General features: G+C 39.1%; 1 protein-coding gene across 4 annotated transcripts in view; it reads left to right on the forward strand.

Annotated features, from left to right (window-relative positions):
• The window catches only part of HERC2 (HECT and RLD domain containing E3 ubiquitin protein ligase 2), a 219079-nt gene that overhangs the window by 66760 nt on the left and 128196 nt on the right, over positions 1-24123 (forward strand). For all 4 annotated transcript variants that reach the window (XM_036856965.1, XM_036856964.1, XM_036856963.1 and 1 more), the window contains 6 exons: positions 2633-2861; positions 2967-3091; positions 13098-13276; positions 17351-17535; positions 18940-19095; positions 19782-19967. In XM_036856965.1, the coding sequence (XP_036712860.1) occupies positions 2633-2861; positions 2967-3091; positions 13098-13276; positions 17351-17535; positions 18940-19095; positions 19782-19967 (1060 nt within the window). The remainder of the gene's footprint in view (positions 1-2632; positions 2862-2966; positions 3092-13097; positions 13277-17350; positions 17536-18939; positions 19096-19781; positions 19968-24123) is intronic.

Below are 24123 nucleotides of genomic sequence, written 5' to 3' on the forward strand. Positions count from 1 at the left end.
CATATGTTTTTCCACTGCTTTGTTCTGTCTGTCGAGGTCTTTGTTTTAGTTGTGTCTTTTTAAAAAATTGACTCATAATGCTCAGTTCTTAAAAAGAATACAATTTGAGAGTCTTTATTCACTATGTGGATTTAATCTTTTACAATTATTGTGATTACTAATGTATTTGAATTCAGTCTTGTGTAAGTTTGTTCATCATTTTGTTATCTTTTGAACAAATTTCTAAAAATTTTTTTTCCTTTCAAATCCGTTTAATTATTCCTAAGTTTTGAAATTTTGATTTCTGGACATTAATCATGTTACAAAAAATTTTAAATATTTGTTAATTCCACAGAGTTAAGTTAATCAGTACTTCTCTTCCTGAAAAATATAAGGGTTATAGGATGCATTCAACCTAAACTCCCCTTTCCATCTTCAGTATTTGAATTGTTCCATAGTCTGTTGTTACATTGACTCCAAGGCACAGTTTTCTTGTGTGTGCTGCTAAAAGAAAAACGCTCCAAATTGCAATGTGTAAGATACATTCTGATTTTAGAGTTGTTAAGATGTGAAAGAAAATACCTCTTAGGATTGGTGAAATATAGTAATTATTTTTAAACTTTCCCTCAATTATTATGATAATCATTTTTTAAGAGGACATACTCAGATATATAGTCCTTTTTTTTTTTTTTTAAACCAATTTGTTTTGTCATTGTTACTTACATCACCTCCCTCCTGGGTACCTCCTTCAGTAAATTTCTTCCTTAAGGTCTGTGAGTTACAACCTCTGAAAACTTTGTTCCCATTAACACCTCTTAAGATAATTTAATGGGGCTTAGCTTTTTAGGTTATATGTAATTTTATAAGCACTTTGAAGATGTTCTGCCATCTTTTGACCTTTATTTTTGCCAATGAGAAATCTTATGTTAGTGCAGTTGTTGTTTCTTTGTAGCTAATTTGTCTTTCTCTTTGGTAGCCTTTTAGATTTTTGTCTTTGTTTTATAATTTTAATACATTATGTCTAGGTCAGGATTTATTCTTGTATATATAATTTGAGATTATGATTCTGAATCAATCTGAGATTACTTATCTTTGTTAAGTTTTGAAAAATCTTCACTATTTACCATTGAAATTGCTCTCTCCTTTTTTTCTACCTTTCCCCTTGGAAATGTCCTACTAAATGCATGTTGAACTTTCTCATTTTATTTTCCCAAGTATCACAACTTCTTTGATATTTTAAAATCTGTTTATCCTTTTTAATGCTCACTTTTTAATCTTTCTGTTCTGCTTTCTGGGTCGTTTACTCAGCACTCTCTTTCAGTTCACGAATCAGTTAGCTGAATGTTCCATATTGTTGAATTGTCTGTTTATTTAAAAAATTTATGTGATCACTGCTTTATACATATTGATTGAATCATCAAATCCCTGTGCCAGCCCTCTGGGAGGTGGGACCCTCCATCTGTATTGAACAGCTGGGGAGGCGCGAAGTTCAGGAATGTTGCCCAGGTTGGGTACCCAGTGCACAAAGGTTTAGGGCTGGAACCTGGGGCCCAGGCTCTTCACTCCTCTGCCTTGAGGTGTTTATTCCTGTAGCTGTTTTTTTCATTTTCAGAATTTATATTTTTGGTGTTTTCCAAGGCTTTCGTTTGCTCATTATATTCTCGTCTTCTGGCTTCTGTTCCTTCCTTGATCTCTAAGAACATTTACTTATTTTATGGATTCATTCCAATTTTTTAAATTGCTAAAATCTGTTGGGACATGCGTTTTGCCTCTTACCTTGTCTGTGACACTTCTTTGTGGTGACCTAGTATGGCTTGTCCTTTTTGACTACGAGGCCACTGTTAGGGGAGGGTTTGTGGAGTGTCCCTTTGCCCTTGGCTGTGGAGATGTCCTCAGAGGGCAGTTTTGTACTTGTGTCTGTGAGGTTCCATTGAGTTCCTCGGGCTCTTGATGAGTTTTGGTGTTAAGTTCTTGACGTGTGATATCCATACCTATATGGTTGGTATAAATTTGATTTCACATCTGCTCACAGGGCAGGCCGGGTCTCTGATTCACTGTGGGGGTCTCTTTGTGCCCAAAACCTTGTGTGGGTAGTATGTTGCCCTCAGGCCCTGGCTGGCTGACAGGAAGCTCAGGTTCAGTGGGCTGTCTTGAGCATTTTGTGTCTCAGAAGGCTTTGATCTGCTCTCTGAGCCCAGAACCCCTTGGCTCCTGCTATGTGTGTCTGTGTGTCTCAAGAGCCAAACCAGAACTTTCCCTTGTATACTTTTCCTTGTATACCCTCAGCTTGGCTGTCTACTCTTTTAATAGTTTTTTGGTTATATTATATTCACTATTTCTGTGTTTGGTGCGGGTGCTTGGGGGTGGGGTAGAAGTTGCTGTTTCCACAGGGTTCAACCTCTTTGTTGATCTTGAGCTTTTCCACATACATAGAGTTGGGTTTAAAAAATTCCTTTTATAGAATACCTTACCATGGATTCTCAACTACTATAGGTGAAAAATTTTTAGTATGGTTAAAAAAAATACCTGTACTGGAAGTTTTACCTTTATTATTTGAGTAAAACTCAATTTGAGGTATTATTTCATCTTTAACAAGATTTGGAAAGCATTTGTTTTTAGGGCTTCTAAGTGAAAATTGTTTTTCTCCTTTCAGTTGCATGCTGCCATCAGTCACCAGGTTGACCCAGAATTCCTTGGTTTAGGTCTGGGCAGCGTCCTCCTCAACAGCCTGAAGCAGACGGTGGTGGCCCTGGCCAGCAGCGCGGGCGTGTTGAGTACTGTGCAGGTGGCCGCCCAGGCTGTGTTGCAGAGCGGGTGGTCGGTGCTGCTGCCCACTGCTGAGGAGCGGGCCCGGGCACTCTCTGCTCTCCTGCCCTGTGCAGGTGGGCTGGGGCTAGGAGCAGGGGTCGGGTGGGGTTGGCCCAGGAGGGGGTGCCGGGGGGGATGGTGCTTGCCTCACATTGGGAAAAACACTTTACCTTTTCTAGTTTCAGGCAATGAAGTTAACGTAAGTCCAGGTCGTCGATTCATGATTGATCTTCTTGTGGGCAGCTTGATGGCTGACGGAGGCTTAGAATCAGCCTTAAATGCAGCCATTACTGCAGAAATCCAGGTATGGTCCTAGGAGTGTGTGTGTGTGTGTGTGTGTGTGTGTGTGCATGTGTGCATGCATGCGCACGCACTGATGGAGGTGATTTTACTCCCCAGTGAGCTGAGACTGCCACGTTGCCAGAATTATTAAAGAAAAAATTTGAAACATAAAACTTTTAGTAACATCCAAATATTTCTGTAATTAAAATTCTTTTACTAGTTTAATAAAATATTGAGTTATTATTAAGTATGATAAAATGTACCCACTTTAAATGTCTATTTAAATGAATTTGACAGGTACCCCAATCATAATATAAATCACTTCCATCACCCCAGAAAGTGCCTTTGTGCCCCTTTGCATTTGAAGTTAGGACACTTTCTTGCCTCCCCCAGATGATGTTAATTTTGCCAGTTTTGATTGTCACATGAATGGAATCATACAGTATATACTCATTTGTGTCAGCTTTATGTTGCCTTGATAATGATTTTCAGATTCACCTGTGTTGGATGTAGTGTTACGTTGTTTGTCTTTTTTTTTTTTTTTTTCTAAGGAACTATTTATTTCTTTTCGTATTAGATTTTTTTTTTAATTGGGGTATAGTTGTTTTACAATGTTGTGTTAGTTTCTGCTGTACAGCAAAGTGGAGTTCCCTGTGATATACAGCAGGTTCTCATTAGTTATCTATTTTATACATATTAGTGTATATATGTCAACCCCAATCTCCCAATTCATCCCACCACCCCCCCCCCACCCCCCCCCGCCTTTCCCCCTTGGTGTCCATACATTTGTTCTCTACATCTGTGTCTCTATTTCTGCCTTGCAAACCAGTTCGTCTGTACTATTTTTCTAGATTCCACATATATGTGTTAATATACGATATTTGTTTTTTTCTTTCTGAGTTACTTCACTCTGTATAACAGTCTCTAGGTCCATCCACGTCTCTACAAATGACCCAATTTCGTTCCTTTTTATGGCTGAGTAACATTCTGTTGTGTATATGTACCACATCTTCTTTATCCATTCGTCTGTCAATGGACATTTAGGTTGCTTCCCTGACCTGGCTATTGTAAATAGTGCTGCAATGAACATTGGGGTGCATGTGTCTTTCTGAATTATGGTTTTCTCTGGGTATATGCCCAGTAGTGGGATTGCTGGGTCATATGGTAATTCTATTTTTAGTTTTTTAAGGAACCTCCATACTGTTCTCCGTAGTGGCTGTATCAATTTACATTCCCACCAACAGTGCAAGAGGGTTCCCTTTTCTCCACACCCTCTCCAGCATTTATTGTTTGTGGATTTTCTGATTAGGCCCATTCTAACTGGTGTGAGGTGATACCTCATTGTAGTTTTGATTTGCATTTCTCTAATAATTAGTGATGTTGAGCAGCTTTTCATGTGCTTCTTGGCCATCTGTATGTCTTCTCTGGAGAAATGTCTAGGTTTTCTGCCCATTTTTGGATTGGGTTGTTTGTTTTTTTGATATTGAGCTGCATGAGCTGTTTATATATTTTGGAGATTAAGCCTTTGTCAGTTGATTCGTTTGCAATATTTTCTCCCATTCCGAGGGTTGTCTTTCATCTCGTTTATACTTTACTGTGCAAAAGCTGTTAAGTTTCATTAGGTCCCATTTGTTTACTTTTGTTTTAATTGCATTACTCTAGGAGGTGGGTCAAAAATGATCTTGCTGTGTTTATGTCAAAGAGTGCTCTTCCTATGTTTTCCTCTAAGAGTTTTACAGCGTCTGGTCTCACATTTAGGTCTTTAATCCATTTTGAGTTTATTTTTGTGTATGGTGTTAGGGAGTATTCTAATTTCATTCTTTTACATGTAGCTGTCCAGTTTTCCCAGCACCACTTATTGAAGAGACTGTCTTTTCTCCATTGTATATCCTTGCCTCCTTTGTCATAGCTTAGTTGACCATAGGTGCGTGGGTTTATCTCTGGGCTTTCTATCCTGTTCCATTGATCTGTATTTCTGTTTTTGTGCCAGTACCGTATGGTCTTGATTACTGTAGCTTTGTACTATAGTCTTAAATTCAGGGAGTCTGATTCCTCCAGCTCCATTTTTTTTTTTTTTTTTTGCTTTGGCTATTCGGGGTCTTTTTTGTCTCCATACAAATTTTAAGATTTTTTGTTCTAGTTCTGTAAAAAATGCCACTGGAAATTTGATAGGGATTGCATTGAATCTGTAGATTGCTTTGGGTAGTATAGTCATTTTCATAGTAGATTCTTCCAATCCAAGAACGTGGTATATCTCACCATCTGTTTGTGTCATCTTTGATTTCTTTCATCAGTGTCTCACAGTTTTCTGAGTACAGGTCTTTTACCTCCTTAGGTAAGTTTATTCTTAGGTATTTTATTCTTTTTGTTGCTATGGTGAATGGGATTGTTTCCTTAATATGTCTTCCTGATCTTTCGTTGTTAGTGTATAGGAATGCAAGAGATTTCTGTGCGTTAATTTTGTATCCTGCAACTTTACCAAATTCAGTGATTAGCTCTAGTAGTTTTCTGGTGGCATCTTTAGGATTTTCTATGTATAGTGTCATGTGATCTGCAAACAGTGAGAGTTTTACATCTTCTTTTCCAGTTTGTATTCCTTCCTTTTATTTCTTTTTCTTCTCTGATTGCCGTGGCTAGGACTTCCAAAACTATGTTGAATAATAATGGTGAGAGTGGACATCCTTGTCTTATTCCTGATCTTAGAGGAAATGCCTTCACTTTTTCTCCATTGAGAACGATGTTTGCTGTGGGTTTGTCGTATATGGACTTATACGTATTATGTTGAAGTAGGTTCCCTCTATGCCCACTTTCTGGAGGGTTTTTATCATAAATAGGTGTTGAATTTTGTCAAAAGCTTTTTCTGCATCTATTGAGATGAATGTATGGTTTTTATTCTTCAGTTTGTTAATGTGGTTTATCACATTGATTGATTTGCGTATATTGAAGAATCCATGCATCCCTGGGATAAATCCCTCTTGATCATGGTATATGATCCTTTTAATGTGTTGTTGGATTCTGTTTGCTAGTATTTTGTTGTGGATTTTCACATTTATATTCATCAGTGATATTGGTCTGTAATTTTCTTTTTTTGTCGTATCTTTGTTTGGTTTTGGTATCAGGGTGATGGTGGCCTCATAGAATGAGTTTGGGAGTGTTCTTTCCTCTGCAATTTTTTGGAAGAGTTTGAGAAGGATGGGTGTTAGCTCTTCTCTAAATGTTTGATAGAATTCACCTGTGAAGCCATCTGGTCCTGGACTTTAGTTTATTGGAAGATTTTTAATCACAGTTTCAATTTCAGTGCTTGTGATTCGTCTGTTCATATTTTCTATTTCTTTCTGGTTCAGTCTTGGAGGGTTATACCTTTCTAAGAATTTGTCCATTTCTTCCAGGTTGTTCATTTTATTGGCATACAGTTGCTTCTAGTAGTCTCTTAGGATGCTTTGTATTTCTGTGGTGTCTGTTGTAACTTCTCCTTTTTCATTTCTAATTTTATTGATTTGAGTCCTCTCTTTCTTTTTCTTGATGAGTCTGGCTAAATGTTTATCAATTTTTTTTTTATCTTCTCAGACAACCAGCTTTTAGTTTTATTGATCTTTGCTGTTGTTTTCTTTTATTTATTTATTTATTTATTTATTTATTTATGACTGTGTTGAGTCTTCGTTGCTGTGCGAGGGCTTTCTCTAGTTGCGGCAAGCGGGGGCCACTCTTCATCGCGGTGCGCGGGCCTCTCACCATCGCGGCCTCTCTTGTTGCGGAGCACAGGCTCCAGATGCGCAGGCTCAGTAATTGTGGCTCACGGGCCCAGTTGCTCCGTGGCATGTGGGATCTTCCCAGACCAGGGCTCGAACCCGTGTCCCCTGCATTGGCAGGCAGATTCTCAACCACCGCGCCACCAGGGAAGCCCCTGCTGTTGTTTTCTTTGTTTCTATTTATTTCCACTCTGATCTTTATGATTTCTTTCCTTCTGGTAACGCTGGGTTTTGTTCTTCTTTCTCTAGTTCCTTTAGGTGTAAGGTTAGATTGTTTATTTGAGATTTTTCTTGTTTCTTGAGGTAGGATTGTATTGCTATAAACTTCCGTCTTAGAAATGCTTTTGCTGCATCCCATAGGTTTTGGACCATCGTTTTTTCATTTGCATTTGTCTCTAGGTATTTTTTGATTTCCTCTTTGATTTCTTCAGTGATATTTTGGTTATTTAGTAGCATATTGTTTAGCCTCCACGTGTTTGTGTTTTTTACGTTTTTTTCCCTGTAATTTATTTCTAATTTCATAGTGTTGTGGTTGGAAAAGATTCTTAATATGATTTCAGTTTTCTTAAATTTACTGAGGCTTGATTTGTGACCCAAGATGTGATCTATCCTGGAGAATGTTCTGTGTGCACTTGAGAAGAAAGTGTAACCTGCTGTTTTCAGATGGAATGTCCTATAAATATCAGTTAAATCTATCTGGTCTATTGTGTCATTTAAAGCTTGTATTTCTTTATTAATTTTCTGTCTGGATGATCTGTCCATTGGTGTAAGCGAGGTGTTAAAGTCCCCCACTATTATTGTGTTACTGTCGATTTCCTCTCTTACAACTGTTAGTATTTGCCTTATGTATTGAGGTGCTCCTATGTCGGGTGCATATATATTTATAATTGTTACATTTTCTTCTTAGATTGATCCCTTGATCATTATGTAGTGTCCTTCCTTGTCTCTTGTAACGTTCTTTATTTTAAAGTCTATTTTATCTGATACGAGTATTGCTACTCTAGCTTTTTTTGATTTCCATTTGCATGGAATATCTTTTTCCATCCCCTCGCTTTCAGTCTGTATGTGTCCCTAGGTCTGAAGTGGGTGTCTTGTAGACAGCATATATACGGGTCTTGTTTTTGTATCCATTCAGCCGGTCTGTGTCTTTTGGCTGGAGCATTTAATCCATTAACATTTAAGGCAGTTATCGATATGTATGTTCGTATTACCATTTTCTTAATTGTTTTGGGTTTGTTTTTGTAGGTCCTTTTCTTCTCTTGTGTTTCCTACTTAGAGAATTCCTTTAGAATTTGTTGTAGAGCTGGTTTGGTGGTGCTGAATTCTCTTAGCTTTTGCTTGTCTGTAAAGCTTTTGATTTCTCTGTTGAATCTGAATGAGATCCTTGTTGGGTAGAGTAATCTTGGTTGTAGGTTCTTCCCTTTCATCACTTTAAATATATCGTGCCACTCCCTTCTGGCTTGTAGAGTTTCTGCTTAGAAACCAGCTGTTAACCTTATGGGAGTCCCCTTGTATATTATTTGTCGTTTTTCCGTTGTTGCTTTTAATAATTTTTCTTTGTCTTTTTTTTTTTTAAATTAGTTAATTTGTTTTTGGCTGTGTTGGGTCTTCGTTGCTGTGTGCGGGCTTTCTCTAGTTGCGGCAAGCGGGGGCTACTCATTATTGCAGTGTGCAGGCTTCTTATTGCGGTGGCTTCTCTTGTTGTGGATCACGGGCTCTAGGCGAGCAGGCTTCAGGAGTTGTGGCTCGTGGGCTCAGTAGTTGTGGCTTGCGGGCTCCAGAGCACAGGCTCAGTAGTTGTGGCACTCGGGCTTAGTTGCTCTGCAGCATGTGGGATCTTCCCGGCCCAAGGATCAAACCCATGTCCCCTGCATCTGCAGGCGGATTCTTAACAACTGCGCCACCAGGGAAGTCCCCTCTTTGTCTTTAATTTTTGTCAGTTTGAGTCTTATGTTTCTTGGCATGTTTCTCCTTGGGTTTCTGCTGCCTGGGACTCTGCACTTCCTGGACTTGGGTGGCTATTTCCTTTCCCATGTTTGGGAAGTTTTCGACTCTAATCTCTTCAGATATTTTCTTGGGTCCTTTCTCTCTCTTTTATCCTTCCGGGACCCCTGTAATGTGAATGTTGGTGTGTTTAATGTTGTCCCAGAGGTCTCTTAGGTTGTCTTCATTCCTTTTCATTCTTTTTTCTTTATTCTGTTCCACGGCAGTGATTTCCACCATTTTGTCTTCCAGGTCACTTATCCATTCTTCTCCCTCAGTTATTCTGCTATTGAGTCCTTTTAGTGTATTTTTCATGTCAGTTATTGTTCATCTCTGTTCTTTAATTTTTCTAGGTCTTTGTTAAACATTTCTTGCATCTTCTCGCTATTTGCCTCCATTCTTTTTCTGAGGTCCAGGATCATCTTCACTATCATTATTCTGAATTCTTTTTCTGGAAGATTGCCTAGCTCCACTTCATTTAGTTGTTTCTCTGGGGATTTTCTTGTTCCTTCATCTGGGACATAGTCCTCTGCCTTTTCATTTCATCTGTCTTTCTGTGATTGTGGTTTTTGTTCTGCAGGCTGCAGGATTGTAGTTCTTCTTGCTCCTGCTGTCTGCTGTTTGGTGGATGAGGCTATCTAAGAGGCTTCTGTAGTGTCACTTTGTTTTTGCTGTTGAGGAGTGCCCCATTGTGTGATTATGGCACTGTTGGTGTATCCATTCTCCTGTTGATAGACATTTGATGATTTTTGACTGTCTACAGCTGCTCTGATCATGCTGTGTAAAAGTCCTTCAGTGAACACGTGTTTTTCCTTTTGGGTAAATAGTTTGAATTAGAATTTGCTGGGTTCTAGGGTGTGTGTGTGTTTATAGTTTCCCAAAGTGGTTGTGTCATTTACATCTGAACCATCCTGTATGAGAGTTCTAGCCGTTTCTTGACCTCATCAACATGAAGCATGTCAATCTTTTTAAAAGCTTTAGCTATTCTAGGGGTAGGGTAGGGTGTTAATTTGTATGTGCTTATTGGCCATTCATAGCTTCTTTTGTTGCTTTCATTGTCATAATAGTTTTCAATGTAAAAACTTACACTGATAAAATTGGATTAAGTGAGTGTATTAAAAATGTTTTTGAAAATATACCTACTTTGATTAAATTGAAAAAAAATTAGAGGAAATCATAAATGTAATGATTTTAGTTGCAAGTATCATTCTTTGTGTACCTTGTTATTTTCCAGATACTATGCTGTGTACTTTACTTTCATTTTTTTTAACCTTGTGAGCCATGTTGATGTTGACAAAAAATTAATCAGTCGATCTAAGAAAGAAATAGAAAATTTTATTCAAGCCAAATTGAGGATTATAACCCAGGAACAGCATCTCAGAAAGCTCTGAGAACTATTGCGTTCGTTACAACTCAAGGCTCAGTTATATAAGGTTTTTGAGACAGAGGGCTGTACGTTAAATTATGTATTATTGACAGTTTACACAATCCATATCTAAGCATCATCATGGCCTCTTACAAGATGAAGAAGGAGGGTTTTCTTTGAAGGTGTTGTCTTGTTGATGCTAGGAGAATGTTGCTCTTTATGGTTGAGCCAGGTATATTTGCTGATAGGGAAGGTTGATCGATGCATAATGCAGATAAACAATGTACAGTAGGGGGCAGAGAGGAGGCCAAAGGACAGAGAAAAATTTTCTCTGTTTAAATTTTTCTTTTCTTGCCAGGATATGTGAATTGTTTTTCACATTGAGTGGAAAAAGTTGTCTTAAAATTCCACTTTATAGGCGTGGACATAGGTACCACAGAAGTTTAGTGATTTGCTAAGGTGTCATGACTAGTGAATGACAGGTTTGCTGACCCCAAACCTCTTCCTTTTCTTCCTGCGCTCCGTGTGGCTCAGTGTAATAGTTCACCTGATGGGAGCAATGACAGCGAACAGGCAGAGGCAGTCCACATGTGGGCCAGACCCAAGCAGTATTTTTATTTTTTAAATTTATTTTTATTATTTTAAAACGTGTTTTGGCCACACCATGTGGCACGCGGGACCTTAGTTCCCCAACCAGGGATCGATCCCGCACCCCCTGCAGTGGAAGCACGGAGTCTTAGCCACTGGACTGCCAGGGAAGTCCCCCCAAGCAGTATTTTTAGAACCTATTAATTTAGTTAGCAAATGTTTATTCTTTGTGTCCTGCTGGAGAGCGGTACCTTGAGAGGGGGAGGTGGGCTATAGAGTATGCAGATTGTGATCCCTATGACAATAATTAAGATGCCTGAAAAAATAGCCAAAAGGCCATTTTTTTTAAAACAAAAATGTTTGGAAGCTACAGAAAGGCATAAATAGAAAACCCCTCATCATTTAGGAATAACCATTGTTAATGTTTTTTGTGTATCATCTTCCAGGCTTTCAAAAATGGAAATGTTTACTAACAGTACTAATTATGATGCCAGAACTGGTCTCAGTGGTTTGTATCTTTTCCACTCATAAGGTTGCCATGTCTTCTGTGTTGAATATTCTGCGATGTCTATTTGTTCTGTTGCTTTGGGGAAGTCTGTCGTATGGAAAGGGAATCACTTTTTTTTTTTTTTTAAACAATTCCCTATTGTTGACCATTTAGGTTTTAGATACTTTTACTATTATAAATAATTTTTAATTACATTCTTGAAGATTATAAGTCATTGGGTATTAGAATGATTATTAGGAAGAAGTTCTAGAAATGAAATTGGGTCAGAAGCACGCACATTTTCAAGCTGTCTGATCTGTGTCCTTCTTATTCTGAAGAGTAGGTGGCACAGTTCCAATCCAACTCCTTAGACATGGTCTTTGTCCCCACACCCCTCAGAATGGGGAAGACTTTGTGTTTAGACTTGTTCTGGCTTTTGCCATTAGAAAATAAAGCCCAGTAGGAAAGAACTTGTGTGCTTTTTCACAGTAAATTTGATTACTAGAACAATGCTTAGTATATAGTAGGTCCTCAGGAATATTGGTTGCATTTGGCTGGCAAAAGATACCTCCTTTAAAAATTTTTTAAAATAATAACATTATTGATATCTAATTCATCTACTGTAAAATTCAGTCTCTTAAACTGTATTTTTTTTTTTTGTATATTCACAGACTTGTGCAACCACCATCACCACTATCTAATTTCAGAACACTTTCACTCCAAAAAGAAACCCTGTGCCCCTTAATAGTCACTCTGCATCCCCCACTCCTCCCAGCCGTTGACAACCGCTAATCTACTTTCTGTCTCTAAAGATGTCCCTGTTCTGGACATTTCATATAAGTGGATTTGTACAGTATGTGGCCTTCTGTGTCAGGCGCTTTCCACTTAAAATAGTGTTTTCAAAGTTCAGCCAGGTTGTATCATTCATGTTGTACTTAATTTTTTAAACTCGCTAAACAGTATTCTGTTGTATGGATATAGCACATTTTGTTTATCCATTCATCAACTGATGGACATTTAGGTTGTTCTCTCTTTTAAGTTACTATGAATAATGCCATTATAAACGTCTGTGCATAGGTTTTTGTGTGGACATATGTTTTTATTTCTTATGGGCGTATGCCCCGGAGTGGAGTTGCTGAGTTTTACGGTAACTCTATGTTTAATGTTTCAAGGTATAGCCAGACTGTTTTCTTAAGTGGCTGTACCGTTTTACATTCCCAGTAGCAATGTATGACAGTTCCAGTTTCTCCGTATCTTTGCAAATGCTTGCTACTGTTCATCTTTTTTATTATACTGTCCTAGGAGTTGTGAATTTCCCTGATGACTAATGAAGTTGAGCATCTTTTCATGTGCTCATTAGCCATTTGTATATCTTCTTTGAAGATATGTCTATTCAGATTTTTTGTTTATTTTCAAATTGGGTTATTTATCTTTTAATTGTTGAGTTGTCAGAATTCTTTCTGTATTTGTACGTCTTAGATACAAGATTTGGTAATGTATCCTCCCATTCTGTGGGTTATTGCTTCATGTTTACAAAGCAGGTAGACTCTGCCTAGGTGATCTCACATTGGGTTGGTGTGAGAGCCAGAAGCAGGGGTAAAGGTTTTAGGAACTTCACAGAAGGACGCTGGAGACCATTAGCACTGGCAGCCTGGACACGGGGTTTGTAGGACAAATCGTCTGTTTAGAAACTGAGCAACTGAGCGGCGTGATTTCCAGTGGGTGGGTGTGGGCCACTGTCACCAGGTGTGTGAGTCAGCACACAGCTAGGCTGTGGGATCAGGGCTCAGCCCATGGTGCCTTCACACCTGCTACTAAGATAACCGGTAACCAGTTTCTGTTTCATGAATTACAGGATATTGAAGCCAAAAAAGAAGCACAGAAGGAAAAAGAAATTGATGAACAGGAAGCGAATGCCTCAACATTTCATAGAAGTAGGACTCCATTGGATAAAGATCTTATTAATACGGGAATCTATGAATCTTCTGGAAAACAGTGCTTGCCTCTGGTTCAGCTCATACAACAGCTTCTTAGGTAAATAGCATTAGACATATTTTAATTAGGAGGATTATTGGTTTTCATATTAAGATAGTGAGATCGAGCACTAGGGTCTCAAAAATGTGTTTAGTTGTTGATGAAGTACTTTGAAAATTACCTAGGATAGACTTTAGAGCAGATTCTTAAATATAGGTGAGAGGAGAGGTTAGAATGTATGAAGTAGAACTGGAGATTCTGAAAGTTTTCACACAAGAGAAAATTGGAGTGTGTGATAAACCTAGGATGAGATTCTTAGCCTCATTAGTAAGCAGGTAGATACAAATGAAAATCATCATGGTAAGGTTGTTTTTTTAAACTGGTTGTGTCCTTGCCTCATTCTATATATCATAGATTTATATCTATTAGTTTCTAAGACAGCTTTCAAAAGCTGAAGTTAAGTAAAAGAATGGTGAGTGTTATTGTCAAAGGACTGATCGGAAGGAGGTAAGAATCAGAGTCTGAATATACGCAGAGACTAACCTCGATAAGGGCTGAAGTAATCAGTCACTGTTTGCTAAAGGATGTCAGCCTGCGTTGTGGTGACCGTCAAAAAGAGCCAAAAAGCCGGGTGGTTTCTGAAAGGCATTTGTTAGACAAGGAAAAATTATTGCTCCTTTATGTAACACAACTCCGCTCTGTGTAAACCTGGCTCCTGGTTTACTATTTATACAGAGAGGAAAGAGGGCTTGGTGGGTTGGCTCAGGTACCTAAGTCCAGGGCATTGGTGGGCGGTGTACTGGCATGGAGTGGCCTGCCCTTCACACCTGGAAACACCAGAATTTGCTGGGCACACAGTGAGCTTTTAAAAGAGGAAGTTTTAGAGCTAGTTCCTGACATATATTTTAGTAAATGCTAATAAAAAACCCCATTTCCTATTTTTTATAATGTGATGATTTTTAAAATCAATATTCACACATTCTGATCTTCACTATAACAGTCTGAAATAAAGTGAATTAAGTCAGTGCAGCTGTGGCAGTGACAAGAGCTTGGGAATTGTTCCTAGAAAATTGCCTTTGTGCCTGCTTGTCTAAAGCTGGCCACTGAGACCTGCCCAGCATGGTAACTGTGGCAGTAGCAGCAAGAGCGGTGTTTATGTTGCAGAGTTAATCGAGGGTCAAGTGAGAAAATGCACATTGAGTGCTTTGGAGTGAAAAGGTAAAGGTCTCTGGAGAAGTTTCAAAGCAAAAGCACGTATCTCAAGATGTGATTTTCCGAGTTCTTGACCGCCCCTTCCTTCGCCGAGGAGGCTGTGTCTGGGCCCGCTGGTGTCACTGGCAGAGAGCCAGTGCTGGTTCTCTGACCTCGGTCCTGTCTTAGGTTACTGTTCCCGGGAGGGGCCAGCTCTCCTGCTTGTTCAGACGACTTGTTCCCTTGGTGTGTAGAGACCTGTCCATCCTGGCCTGCCTAGCCCTGTGCTGTTCACTCTGGCAGTCGTTGGCCACGTTTGCCTGTGGGTGTCCAGTGTAGCTGAGACACTGAGTTTTTATTTTTTATTAAAATTCAAATTAAAAATCTTAGACCTGATTCAGCTATTAGAAAACTTGTAATTATGTTTGGAATAACTTGGCCATATGAATTTACCTTTTCAGCTCTGCATTTTTATGAGACCTAAGTGCAGGTCAAGTATTCGCAATGAAAATTTAGTTATCTGAATTGAGATGTGCTGTATGTACAAGATACACAGTGGCTTTTGAAGACTTTGTGTCTTCAAAAAACTAATATAACTATCTCAATGCTTTTTCTTATTGGTTTTATGTTGAAATGATAATATTTTAAATATATGGGGATAAATACATTATTAATACTGATTTTACATGTTCTTTTTATCTTTATTTATGTGACTGGTAGACATTTTAAAGTACACACGTGACTCCCCGGCAGTACTTTTCTGTTGCACAGCGCTCTCTAGCCCATCCTCGCACATTGTCTTCTGAACCTTCCTTCCTCTTTACTTTTGGTTCCTTTGGCATACAGGGAGGAGTTGGCTCCACAGCAGATTTAAAATGAAAATGTACCTGTTCGGAAAATACAAAACAAAAAGTGAAACATGGAGTAAATAGTACCTTAAAAATGTTTGGAAAATAGAAAAAGAAAAATGCATGTACCGCCCTCTCACTAACAGAATGCCTGTGATCCAGGGTCCTTTCATAAGCGTAGATGATGTGCCCCTCCCCTTGCAGAGACAGACTTTAACATTTATGTCTTACCTTAAGTGTTTGTGACTAAAGGAGACTCAATGTATTGAGTCTAAGTACATCTTCGCTGATGCAGTTGTTGAAAAATAGTCTAAAGGTTTACATTTTGGAGATTTTGGAGACATTTCATATATTTTATTCTTTGGAAAACAGGTTGGAGAAACTGCAGCTTGCCAAAAGTAAGCCATGAAACAGATTTCAGAGTAACTCTTATGCTGGCAAAGAACCACAGAAAACCATTTATATTTGGCAATAGAGAGCTGTGAAGATTTTTAAATTAATGAACTCTATCAGAATTACACACTTTGATTATGATTCTGAATTTTATATTAGGGAAATAAGTTAACATTTGTATTGTATTTTATTACTGTCTTTTGCTCCATCATGTATGGCATAAAACCCAGATTCCAGACCTTTTCTTCTATTGTGATATGGTTATCAGGTCAGGTTATCAGGTCGTGGAGCAGAAAGGTGAGGTGGACCGCAGGTGAGGCCCTGAGCACCCACCTGCGTTTTGTGTGGCCGGGAGTGCTGAGCACAAGCCAGGGGTCCCTACTGCTCTTTCTTCTCAACTCTGTGGACGTGAGTTGATGTGTGTCTTCTGCTCCTGTCCTCACTCCACTGCTGTAGTGGATGAACCCTGGGGGCTGGTACGATTGACAGAGGTTCTTCTCAAACCTGCTGTTACGTTAGAAATCGAAGAAGTGGAGCAGAATGCTTTTCCGTGGCCTGGTGTTGTGCAGAGGTTCCGGACTCGCCTCCTCAGTGACAGTGCCCGCTGGCAGCCCGCTGGCTCTCACCCTCCTGGCTGGGTTTGGGCTGGTGTGGTGGAGCTACATTGACAGAAGTTCCAGAACCAGGCTCTGCTTTGGCTCTTTTCCTTCACTAACTCCCTTCTTCCTTCTGTTTTCAGTACCACGGATCAGACCTTGTTCACCTGGCACTGAGACTGTCCCTGGGTGGCAGGGTCTTACCTGGTGTTCCCTATGCCCTCTAAAATCTGCTTTCACACTGACTTTAGTTACCTTTCTCGGACACAAACAGGATGCCACTTTCCTTTCAAAACTGGTGGCTCAGCATTGCAGAATCTAGTCCCAGCAGCCTGGCACTCCATCACCTACAGTGTCCACTGTGTCCACTCCCCTTCCTTGTTTTGACCTCTGTGCCCTAGTTCCTTTGCATTCTGCTCATGGAAACAGAACACTTACTACTCTCCTAATTGTACTTTCTCTTTTCTCCCCATTTACTTACTGATGGTTCATTGCTCAAGTTGGATCCTGCAGTTGGAATTGGATCCTCTGCTCCTTTCCTTGCTGCCGTGTTCTTTGAGCACCTCTTACTCTGACCTGTTTTATTTGTACCCGCTTTGGTCTTCCTTCCTGTAGTTTCTGAGCCCTGGGTATCCCCCAACATGGCCCACCTGGGTGCTTATTTGAGGAGGTCTGAAGGCAGACTTGTGAGGCAAATGCAGAAATGCTAGTGGATCTTGTCTTTAAGGATAGTGTCACATTTAGATTTGAAATGCAGATTTGGACAAAAAATAATAACAGTTACTTTTCCTTCCAAAGGTTTGTACAGGAGTTTTATATCATTTTGGACTGTTCCATGCAACTCTTAGGAGCACATCTGTAGAGCAAAGGGTATCATTCTACCTTTTGTGTCTTCCGTGTGCCTCTGCTCAGTTTTGAATGAGGTGTGCTTATTGCAGGTACAGCTGACACACATTTGGGGAAGGAAGCCAGCTGCAGGTCACCTGGGTGTATGATCTTTATTTCTGATTTTAGTTTATGTTGTGATTTTTTTTTTTACAACCCCTCTCCCCCTTTAAAAACAAACATAACTTGTTTAATTTTGTAATCCTCTTTCTCCTGCATAGAAACATTGCTTCTCAGACAGTAGCCAGATTGAAAGATGTTGCCCGTCGGATATCATCATGTCTAGACTTTGAGCAACATAGTCATGAGAGATCTGCTTCGTTGGATTTGTTGCTGCGTTTTCAGCGCTTACTTATCAGTAAACTTTATCCAGGAGAAAATGTTGGTCAGACTTCAGATATTTCTAGTAAGTTACTTAAAATGTTAAAGTGTCTTGTGTGTATTTTGGCTTTTTTATTTAGGCTTCTTGACATGCCTATTCTGCATGGCCCAGATGTGTAGTTCTTATACTGTTAGATGCACCAATTTTGGAGGACTTTTGCATCCACTTTTTTTGGACAGATGTTTCTATATTAGGCTCATCAATATTTTTTATTTCATTGTGTTAACATTTAAATTCCTTAGACATGAGAAATAGCATCCTTTATGTTCAGGTTAGTCGTACAGAAGATTTATCAGACTTATTCCACGGGTTAGTTGCGGACTGTTAGAGATTGACATAATGTGGGGACGAAATAGTGACCTAATATTTGGATGTCACCCTGGTAAGCTAGATGAGTGTAGTAGGAGGAATGCATCATTGTTGAAGGAAGACTGAGTCTCAGTTATAGCTCTGGTTTAATAGCTGCTGGATATGGGACTAAGTCTCCTGGGGGCTGTAGATTGCTCACCTACAGAGTTAGGATAAGACTTGAGGGTGCCTGTGAGAATGAAAATGGGATATTACGTTAAGTGCTCAGTTCTGTGTGCAACGTAGAGTAGAGCACTTTCCATAAACTCCAAAAGGAGTGACTGGCTCTTTATAAGGTAGTTTTCTCTGGCAGTGATGGAAAGGTTTGCTACTTTTGTTAATATTTTTATAGCCAGTATAGTCTAAAACAACTTTGTTACTTCCTGAAAATCCTTAGGCACTTGTAGAGGATGGAAAATTTCAGGTTGAAATCGGTGAACCATTTCAGTCTGAAAGAGGTGACCATCTCAATGTCATAAAGTTACAAGGACTAAAAAGCTGTTAAGAGCCATGTAGGAGGAAAAGTTGATTTTTTTTTTTTTTAATATTTATTTATTTGACTGTGCTGGGTCTTAGTTGCAGCACACAGGATCTTCGCTGCCACGTGCGGGATCTGCTTCCCTGACCAGGGATCGAACCAGGGCTCCCTGCATTGGGATTGTGGAGTCTTAACCACTGGACCGCCAGGGAAGCTCCGAAAAGTTGAGGATTTTTACGAGATTGAAAAATGCCTAACTTTGTTCACTGGGAGTAATTTTCAGGCATTAAGACTTGGACTTCGAAAACATGTATATTGGATATAAGGTTTTAGAACTCTAAGTTATGACTTTAGTATTTTTACTCGAAGTTTTTAGATACTATATAGTGCAGTGTATAAAAATCAGCATATCCAAATTCAGTTTCTCAAATTATGTGATATAAAAGGAGCCAAGGACTAAATAAGTAAGGTTAACCGCTCCTATTTGAGAAAATTATTATAGGTAAAAAATGTATAGATGAGAGTAGAATAGTGGAACAATGAAGTTTATTTACAAAGTAAATTTTAATAGTGAAATGAAATTGTCTAAATCTTCCCTTCAGGTCCTGAACTAATGGGAGTTGGTTCCTTGCTGAAGAAGTACACAGCCCTTTTGTGCACACACATTGGAGATATACTGCCCGTGGCAGCCAGCATTGCTTCCACTAGCTGGCGGCACTTTGCAGAGGTGGCCTGCATTGTGGAAGGGGACTTCACTGGTACTTACCTTGTTTCCTAAATGTGGGCATGTATTTATTTTCGGAGATTGATGAGATTTAAAATTTATCATTTTGTGGTAAACCTGCATGCCTTTACCCCATACATCTGCTAGTCCTGTAGCCCTTTCTCCTTTCGTTTTTGTAGTTACTGACAATTCTGTGGTTAAGCAACCTGGTATGGGAGTCACGTCACTGTATTATATACAGTGATACGTATAATTGGTGATTTAGAGTCATACCACCATTATTAACACTTCAATAATGAGGTTAATGGTAATTGTCTAATTTTATTTCAACAGCATAAGAATTAGTTGCCCCTTTTAGAACCTTAATAAATTCCTATATTGCTTAATATTTTTTCAAGTTAATTCTGTGACAGAGTATTGAGTGCCTTTTTTCTGATAATAAGCTTAGTTGCAAACACTTAGTTTTCTCAATAAAAGACTCTAGTTAATACTTTTGTGTTGAAACACAGTGTTTTTGAAAAGTATTCTTATAACTCAGAGGCTTCTGTTTGATACCTATATTTGTTTCTTTCAGAATGAAAGGTAAAATAATCCTGTAGAAATATGCTAAAGGACGAGTATTCCTTACTTTGTGATCTATCAGAATTTAAACATAGCACAAGCTTACAGATGAACGCTTTTGTTTAAATCTTATGCCTTTTTCTTTCTTTTTAAATGTAGGTATTCTCCTTCCAGAACTAGTAGTTTCTATAGTGCTTCTGCTCAGTAAAAATGCTGGTCTCATGCAGGAGGCTGGAGCTGTCCCTCTGCTGGGTGGCCTGTTAGAACATCTGGATCGGTTCAACCACCTGGCACCAGGGAAGGAAAGGGACGACCATGAAGAGTTAGCCTGGCCCGGCATCATGGGTATGGCATCTTAACTTAAAGACTTTCACTGAGAAAAGTTTTGTCCTAGTCTAATCTGTTCTTGCCTTTTCATTTGAAAGACTGTTTAACAAAGGAAGACCAGTGATTGCCATTTTCACTGATGGTAGTGTAAATGGAAAACAAAGATAATCCAAATCAGAACAGATTTGGGTTATATTTAAGGAAAATTTTTCTGTTAGCAATGGTTGTTACATCCTGAATTGGATTATTTTAGAACATTCTGGAAAACCCTTTCTTGGAAATTGTCTCCAGAAGGTACTGTTGAGGTGGTTAGCTATGGTCCCACTTTGGAGGCAGACATTAATATGGGAGGACTTTCTTAAACTCACTGGCGTTATGTGACATTAATGAGTTATGGAATTCCCATAGTCAGCTGAGCTCTTCCCATCCATACTGTCTCTAGTGCTTACCAAATTGGCATGAAACTTGTCTTCTCAAAGTTTTGAATTTTGATGCTTTTGAGTCTTAAGTATTATGACTTCCTGGACTCACAGAATTAATTGAAGTTGTGGTTCAACTTTCATTTTATAGGAAAGCAAGCAAGGTAGGCCTTTTCTTATGCCATTGTAGACTGTCATTTCTATAACATAGGAGCTTAAAACGAAAAGTAACAGTTGTCCTGAGGAAAATAACCGACCTTAGGATCTTGAGCATAATTTTTTATTTTTTAGTATAGCTAATATTTTCAACACGATTCATCTACTGTTGTGAACTTAAATGGTCACTTGTGACTTTTGTCTGTTTACTGTATATGGCTGAAGGCATATAACTTGATCAGCAGTTCAAACATACTCATTGTAAAACCTTTTTTTATTGTGGAGTATAACATGTACACAGAAGTACCGAAAGCAGCTTTGGGACTGATCACAGGGGAAGCCGTTTATGAAGCAGGACTCTCCCAAACGCTGTCTCTGTCTCCCTGAAAGATTTCCCTCTCTGGGCTTCTGTGCTTGCCGCTCCCCTACTTCGCTTGATCGTTTTATCAGATAGGCATGTGCCCCATAACAACTTAGTTGTTTAAACATTCTCATGTCTGTTTCTTGGTGGTTTGTAAGGCATGTTTTAGTACAGAATGCCAGGTTTCCACAGTGATTGTGCCTCATCTCTGCAAAGCGTGGAAGTTCTCCCTGTCCCTCCTCTGTGCCAAGAGATCGCATGCTATTTTTTTCCATATGCATTTTGTCCGTAGGATTGTTGTGCCAGCACCCTTGGGTGAAAGGACCGTTGTGGTCTCTTCTCTAGAGTACCACTTTTGTCTGAATCAGGTGACTCACTGCCCGTGTCTGCTTCTGAGCACAGAGCTTTGCCCCGGAAATATTGCACTTGCTGGCACCTCTAGTGCACTGTGGAATAGAAATGGTGATAATGGGCATCCTTGTCTTGTTCCTAGGAGCAGAGGAAAATCTTTCCAAAGTTCACACATGAAGTATGATGTTTGCTGTAGGGCTTTCTTTGTAGATAACCTTAAAATATTAAGTATGTTTCCTTCTGTTTCTGCTTTGTGATGAGTCTTTAATGGTGAATGGATTTAAAAAATTATTTATTTATTTATATTTTATTTATTTATTTTTGGCTGTGTTGGGTCTTTGTTGCTGTGCGCGGGCTTTCTCTAGTTGCGGTGAGGAGGGGCTACTCTTCGTTGTGGTGTGCAGGCTTCTCATTGCGGTGGCTTCTCTTGTTGCGGAGAATGGGCTCTAGGCGTGCGGGCTTCGGTAGTTGCAGCACGCGGGCTCAGTAGTTGTGGTGCACGGGCCTCAGTAGTTGTGGCTCGCGGGCTCTAGAGCACAGGCTCAGTAGTTGTGGCGCATGGGCTTAGTTGCTCCCCGGCATGTGGGATCTTCCTGCACCAGGGATTGAATCCACGTCCCCTGCATTGGCAGGTGGATTCTTAACCACTGTGCCACCAGGGAAGTCCTGTGAATGGATATTAAATTTCGTCAGATACTTTTTCTGCAACTCTTGATGATTATACAGTTTTTTTCCATCCATGTTGTTGCAAATGGCAAAATTTCATTCTTTTTTATGGCTGAGTAGTATTCCATCACATATATTTGGTATATATATATGTATAAATATAGTATATATATATGTATATATGGTGTGTATATGTGTGTGTGTGTGTGTGTGTATACACACGTGTACAAACCACACCTTTTTTATCCATTCATCTGTTGATGGATACTTGACTGTTTCCACCTTTTGGCTGTTGTGACTAATGCTGCTGTGAATATGGCTGTGTAGATGTCTGAGTCCCTGCTTTCACTTCTTTTGGGTATATAGCCAAAAGTGGGATTGCTGAATCATAGGATAATTCCATGTTTAATTTCTTAAGGAATTGCCATACTGTTTTTCCACAGTAGCTATACCATTTTATATTCCCACAGGCAATGCACAAGGAAGGGTTCTAATTTCTCCACCTCTTTGCCAACATTTGTTGTCTGTTTTTTAAATAATGGCCATCCTGTTTGGATGAAGTGGTATTACATTGTAGTTTTGATTTGGTTTTCCCTAATGATTAGTGGTGTTGTGCATCTGTTTATGTGCCTGTTGACCATGTGCATATCTTTGGAGAAATGTCTTTTCAAGTCTTTTTCCAACTTTTTTTTTTGTTTTTTTGCCATCCTGTGTGATCTTAGTTCCCCTACCAGAGATCGAACCCGTGCCCCCTGCAGTGGAAGTGCAGAGTCCTAACCACTGGACCACTAGGGAATCCCCCTTTTTCCTACCTTTGAGTCAGATTTTTTGTTGTTATTGTAGAGTTGTAGGAGTTTCTTACGTATTCTGGATATATATGATTTGCAAATATTTTCTCTCATTCTGTGGGTTGCTTTTTCATTCTGTTGATAGTGTACTTTGATTTTTTTTTTTTTGATGAAGGTTGCCTGTGCGTTTGATGTCTTGTCTAAAAATATCATTGCCAAATCCAGTGTCATGAAGCTTTCCTCTTATGTTGTCTTCTAAGATACACACACACACACACACACACACACTTTTTTTTTTTTTGGCTGTGCCGTTCAGCATGTGGGATCTTAGTTCCCCGACCAGGGATCAAACCCGCGCCCCTTGCCTTGGAGGTGCAGAGTCTCAACCACTGGACCACCAGGGAAGTCCAAGAGTTTTCTGTTTTCTAGTTTTAACTCTTATGTTTAGGTCTTTAATCTATTTTGAGTTAATTTTTGTGTATGGTGAAAGGTAGGGGTCCAACTTGATTCATTTGCAATTGAATATTCAGTTTTCCCAGCACCATTTATTTCTAAAGACTGTTCTTTTTTCCCCATTGAATGGTCTTGCCACCCTTGTCAAAAAAATCATTTGACTATATATTGTGAGGATTTATTTCTGGACTCTCTATTCTCTTCTGTTGATCTAAATGTCTGTCATTATGCTGATACCACACTGTTCTTTCTTTATTTTTCTTCTTTCTTAGGGCTTAATCTGACATTTTTCTAACTTTTTGAGAAATGATAATTGTTAGCATATTGATGTTTTTGTAATATGTTTATTATGAAAGTTTTCTAACAGAGGTAAAAGTAGAGAGAATAATATAATGAATGTAGAATAAAAAGTATTCAGATTCCTGGGGATTTTGCTGGCATTTCAGTTGTTAGGACTCCGAGCTTCCACTGCAGGGGGCACAGGTTCCATTCCTGGTTGGGAACTAAGATCCTGCATGCTGTGTGGCGTGGCCAAAAAAAAAAAAAAAATTTACATTCCCGAAGCACTCCTACACTTTCTATCTGATTGATTGATTGTATTATTTTAAAGCATATTTCTGTCTTTAAAACATTTTCACACACTTCACCTGTTAATGATAAGAACTTTTTTGGGAGAATAAAACCACAATCTCATTATCCTAAGATTAACAGTGATTCATTAATCTTTTTATTAGTGGTTATTCTGAGTCAGGATCTAAACAAGTTCTGTATGTTGCAGTTGGGTGATATATACTTGAGTCTCTTTTTCCCCAACAGTGTATTTCCAGGCTCTCCTCTCCCTCTCTTTTGTCATACTGTTTATTTTTCAAAGAAGTAGGACATTTGTTCTGGAGAATTTCACATTTTCTGAACTTGGTTGATTGCATTTTCTTCTTCAAGTCTTAACATCTTCTGTCAGTTACATTTTCTGTAAACGTCTG

This window comes from Balaenoptera musculus, chromosome 7 (genome assembly GCF_009873245.2).
Source record: "Balaenoptera musculus isolate JJ_BM4_2016_0621 chromosome 7, mBalMus1.pri.v3, whole genome shotgun sequence".
NCBI classification, from domain to species: Eukaryota; Metazoa; Chordata; class Mammalia; order Artiodactyla; family Balaenopteridae; genus Balaenoptera; species Balaenoptera musculus.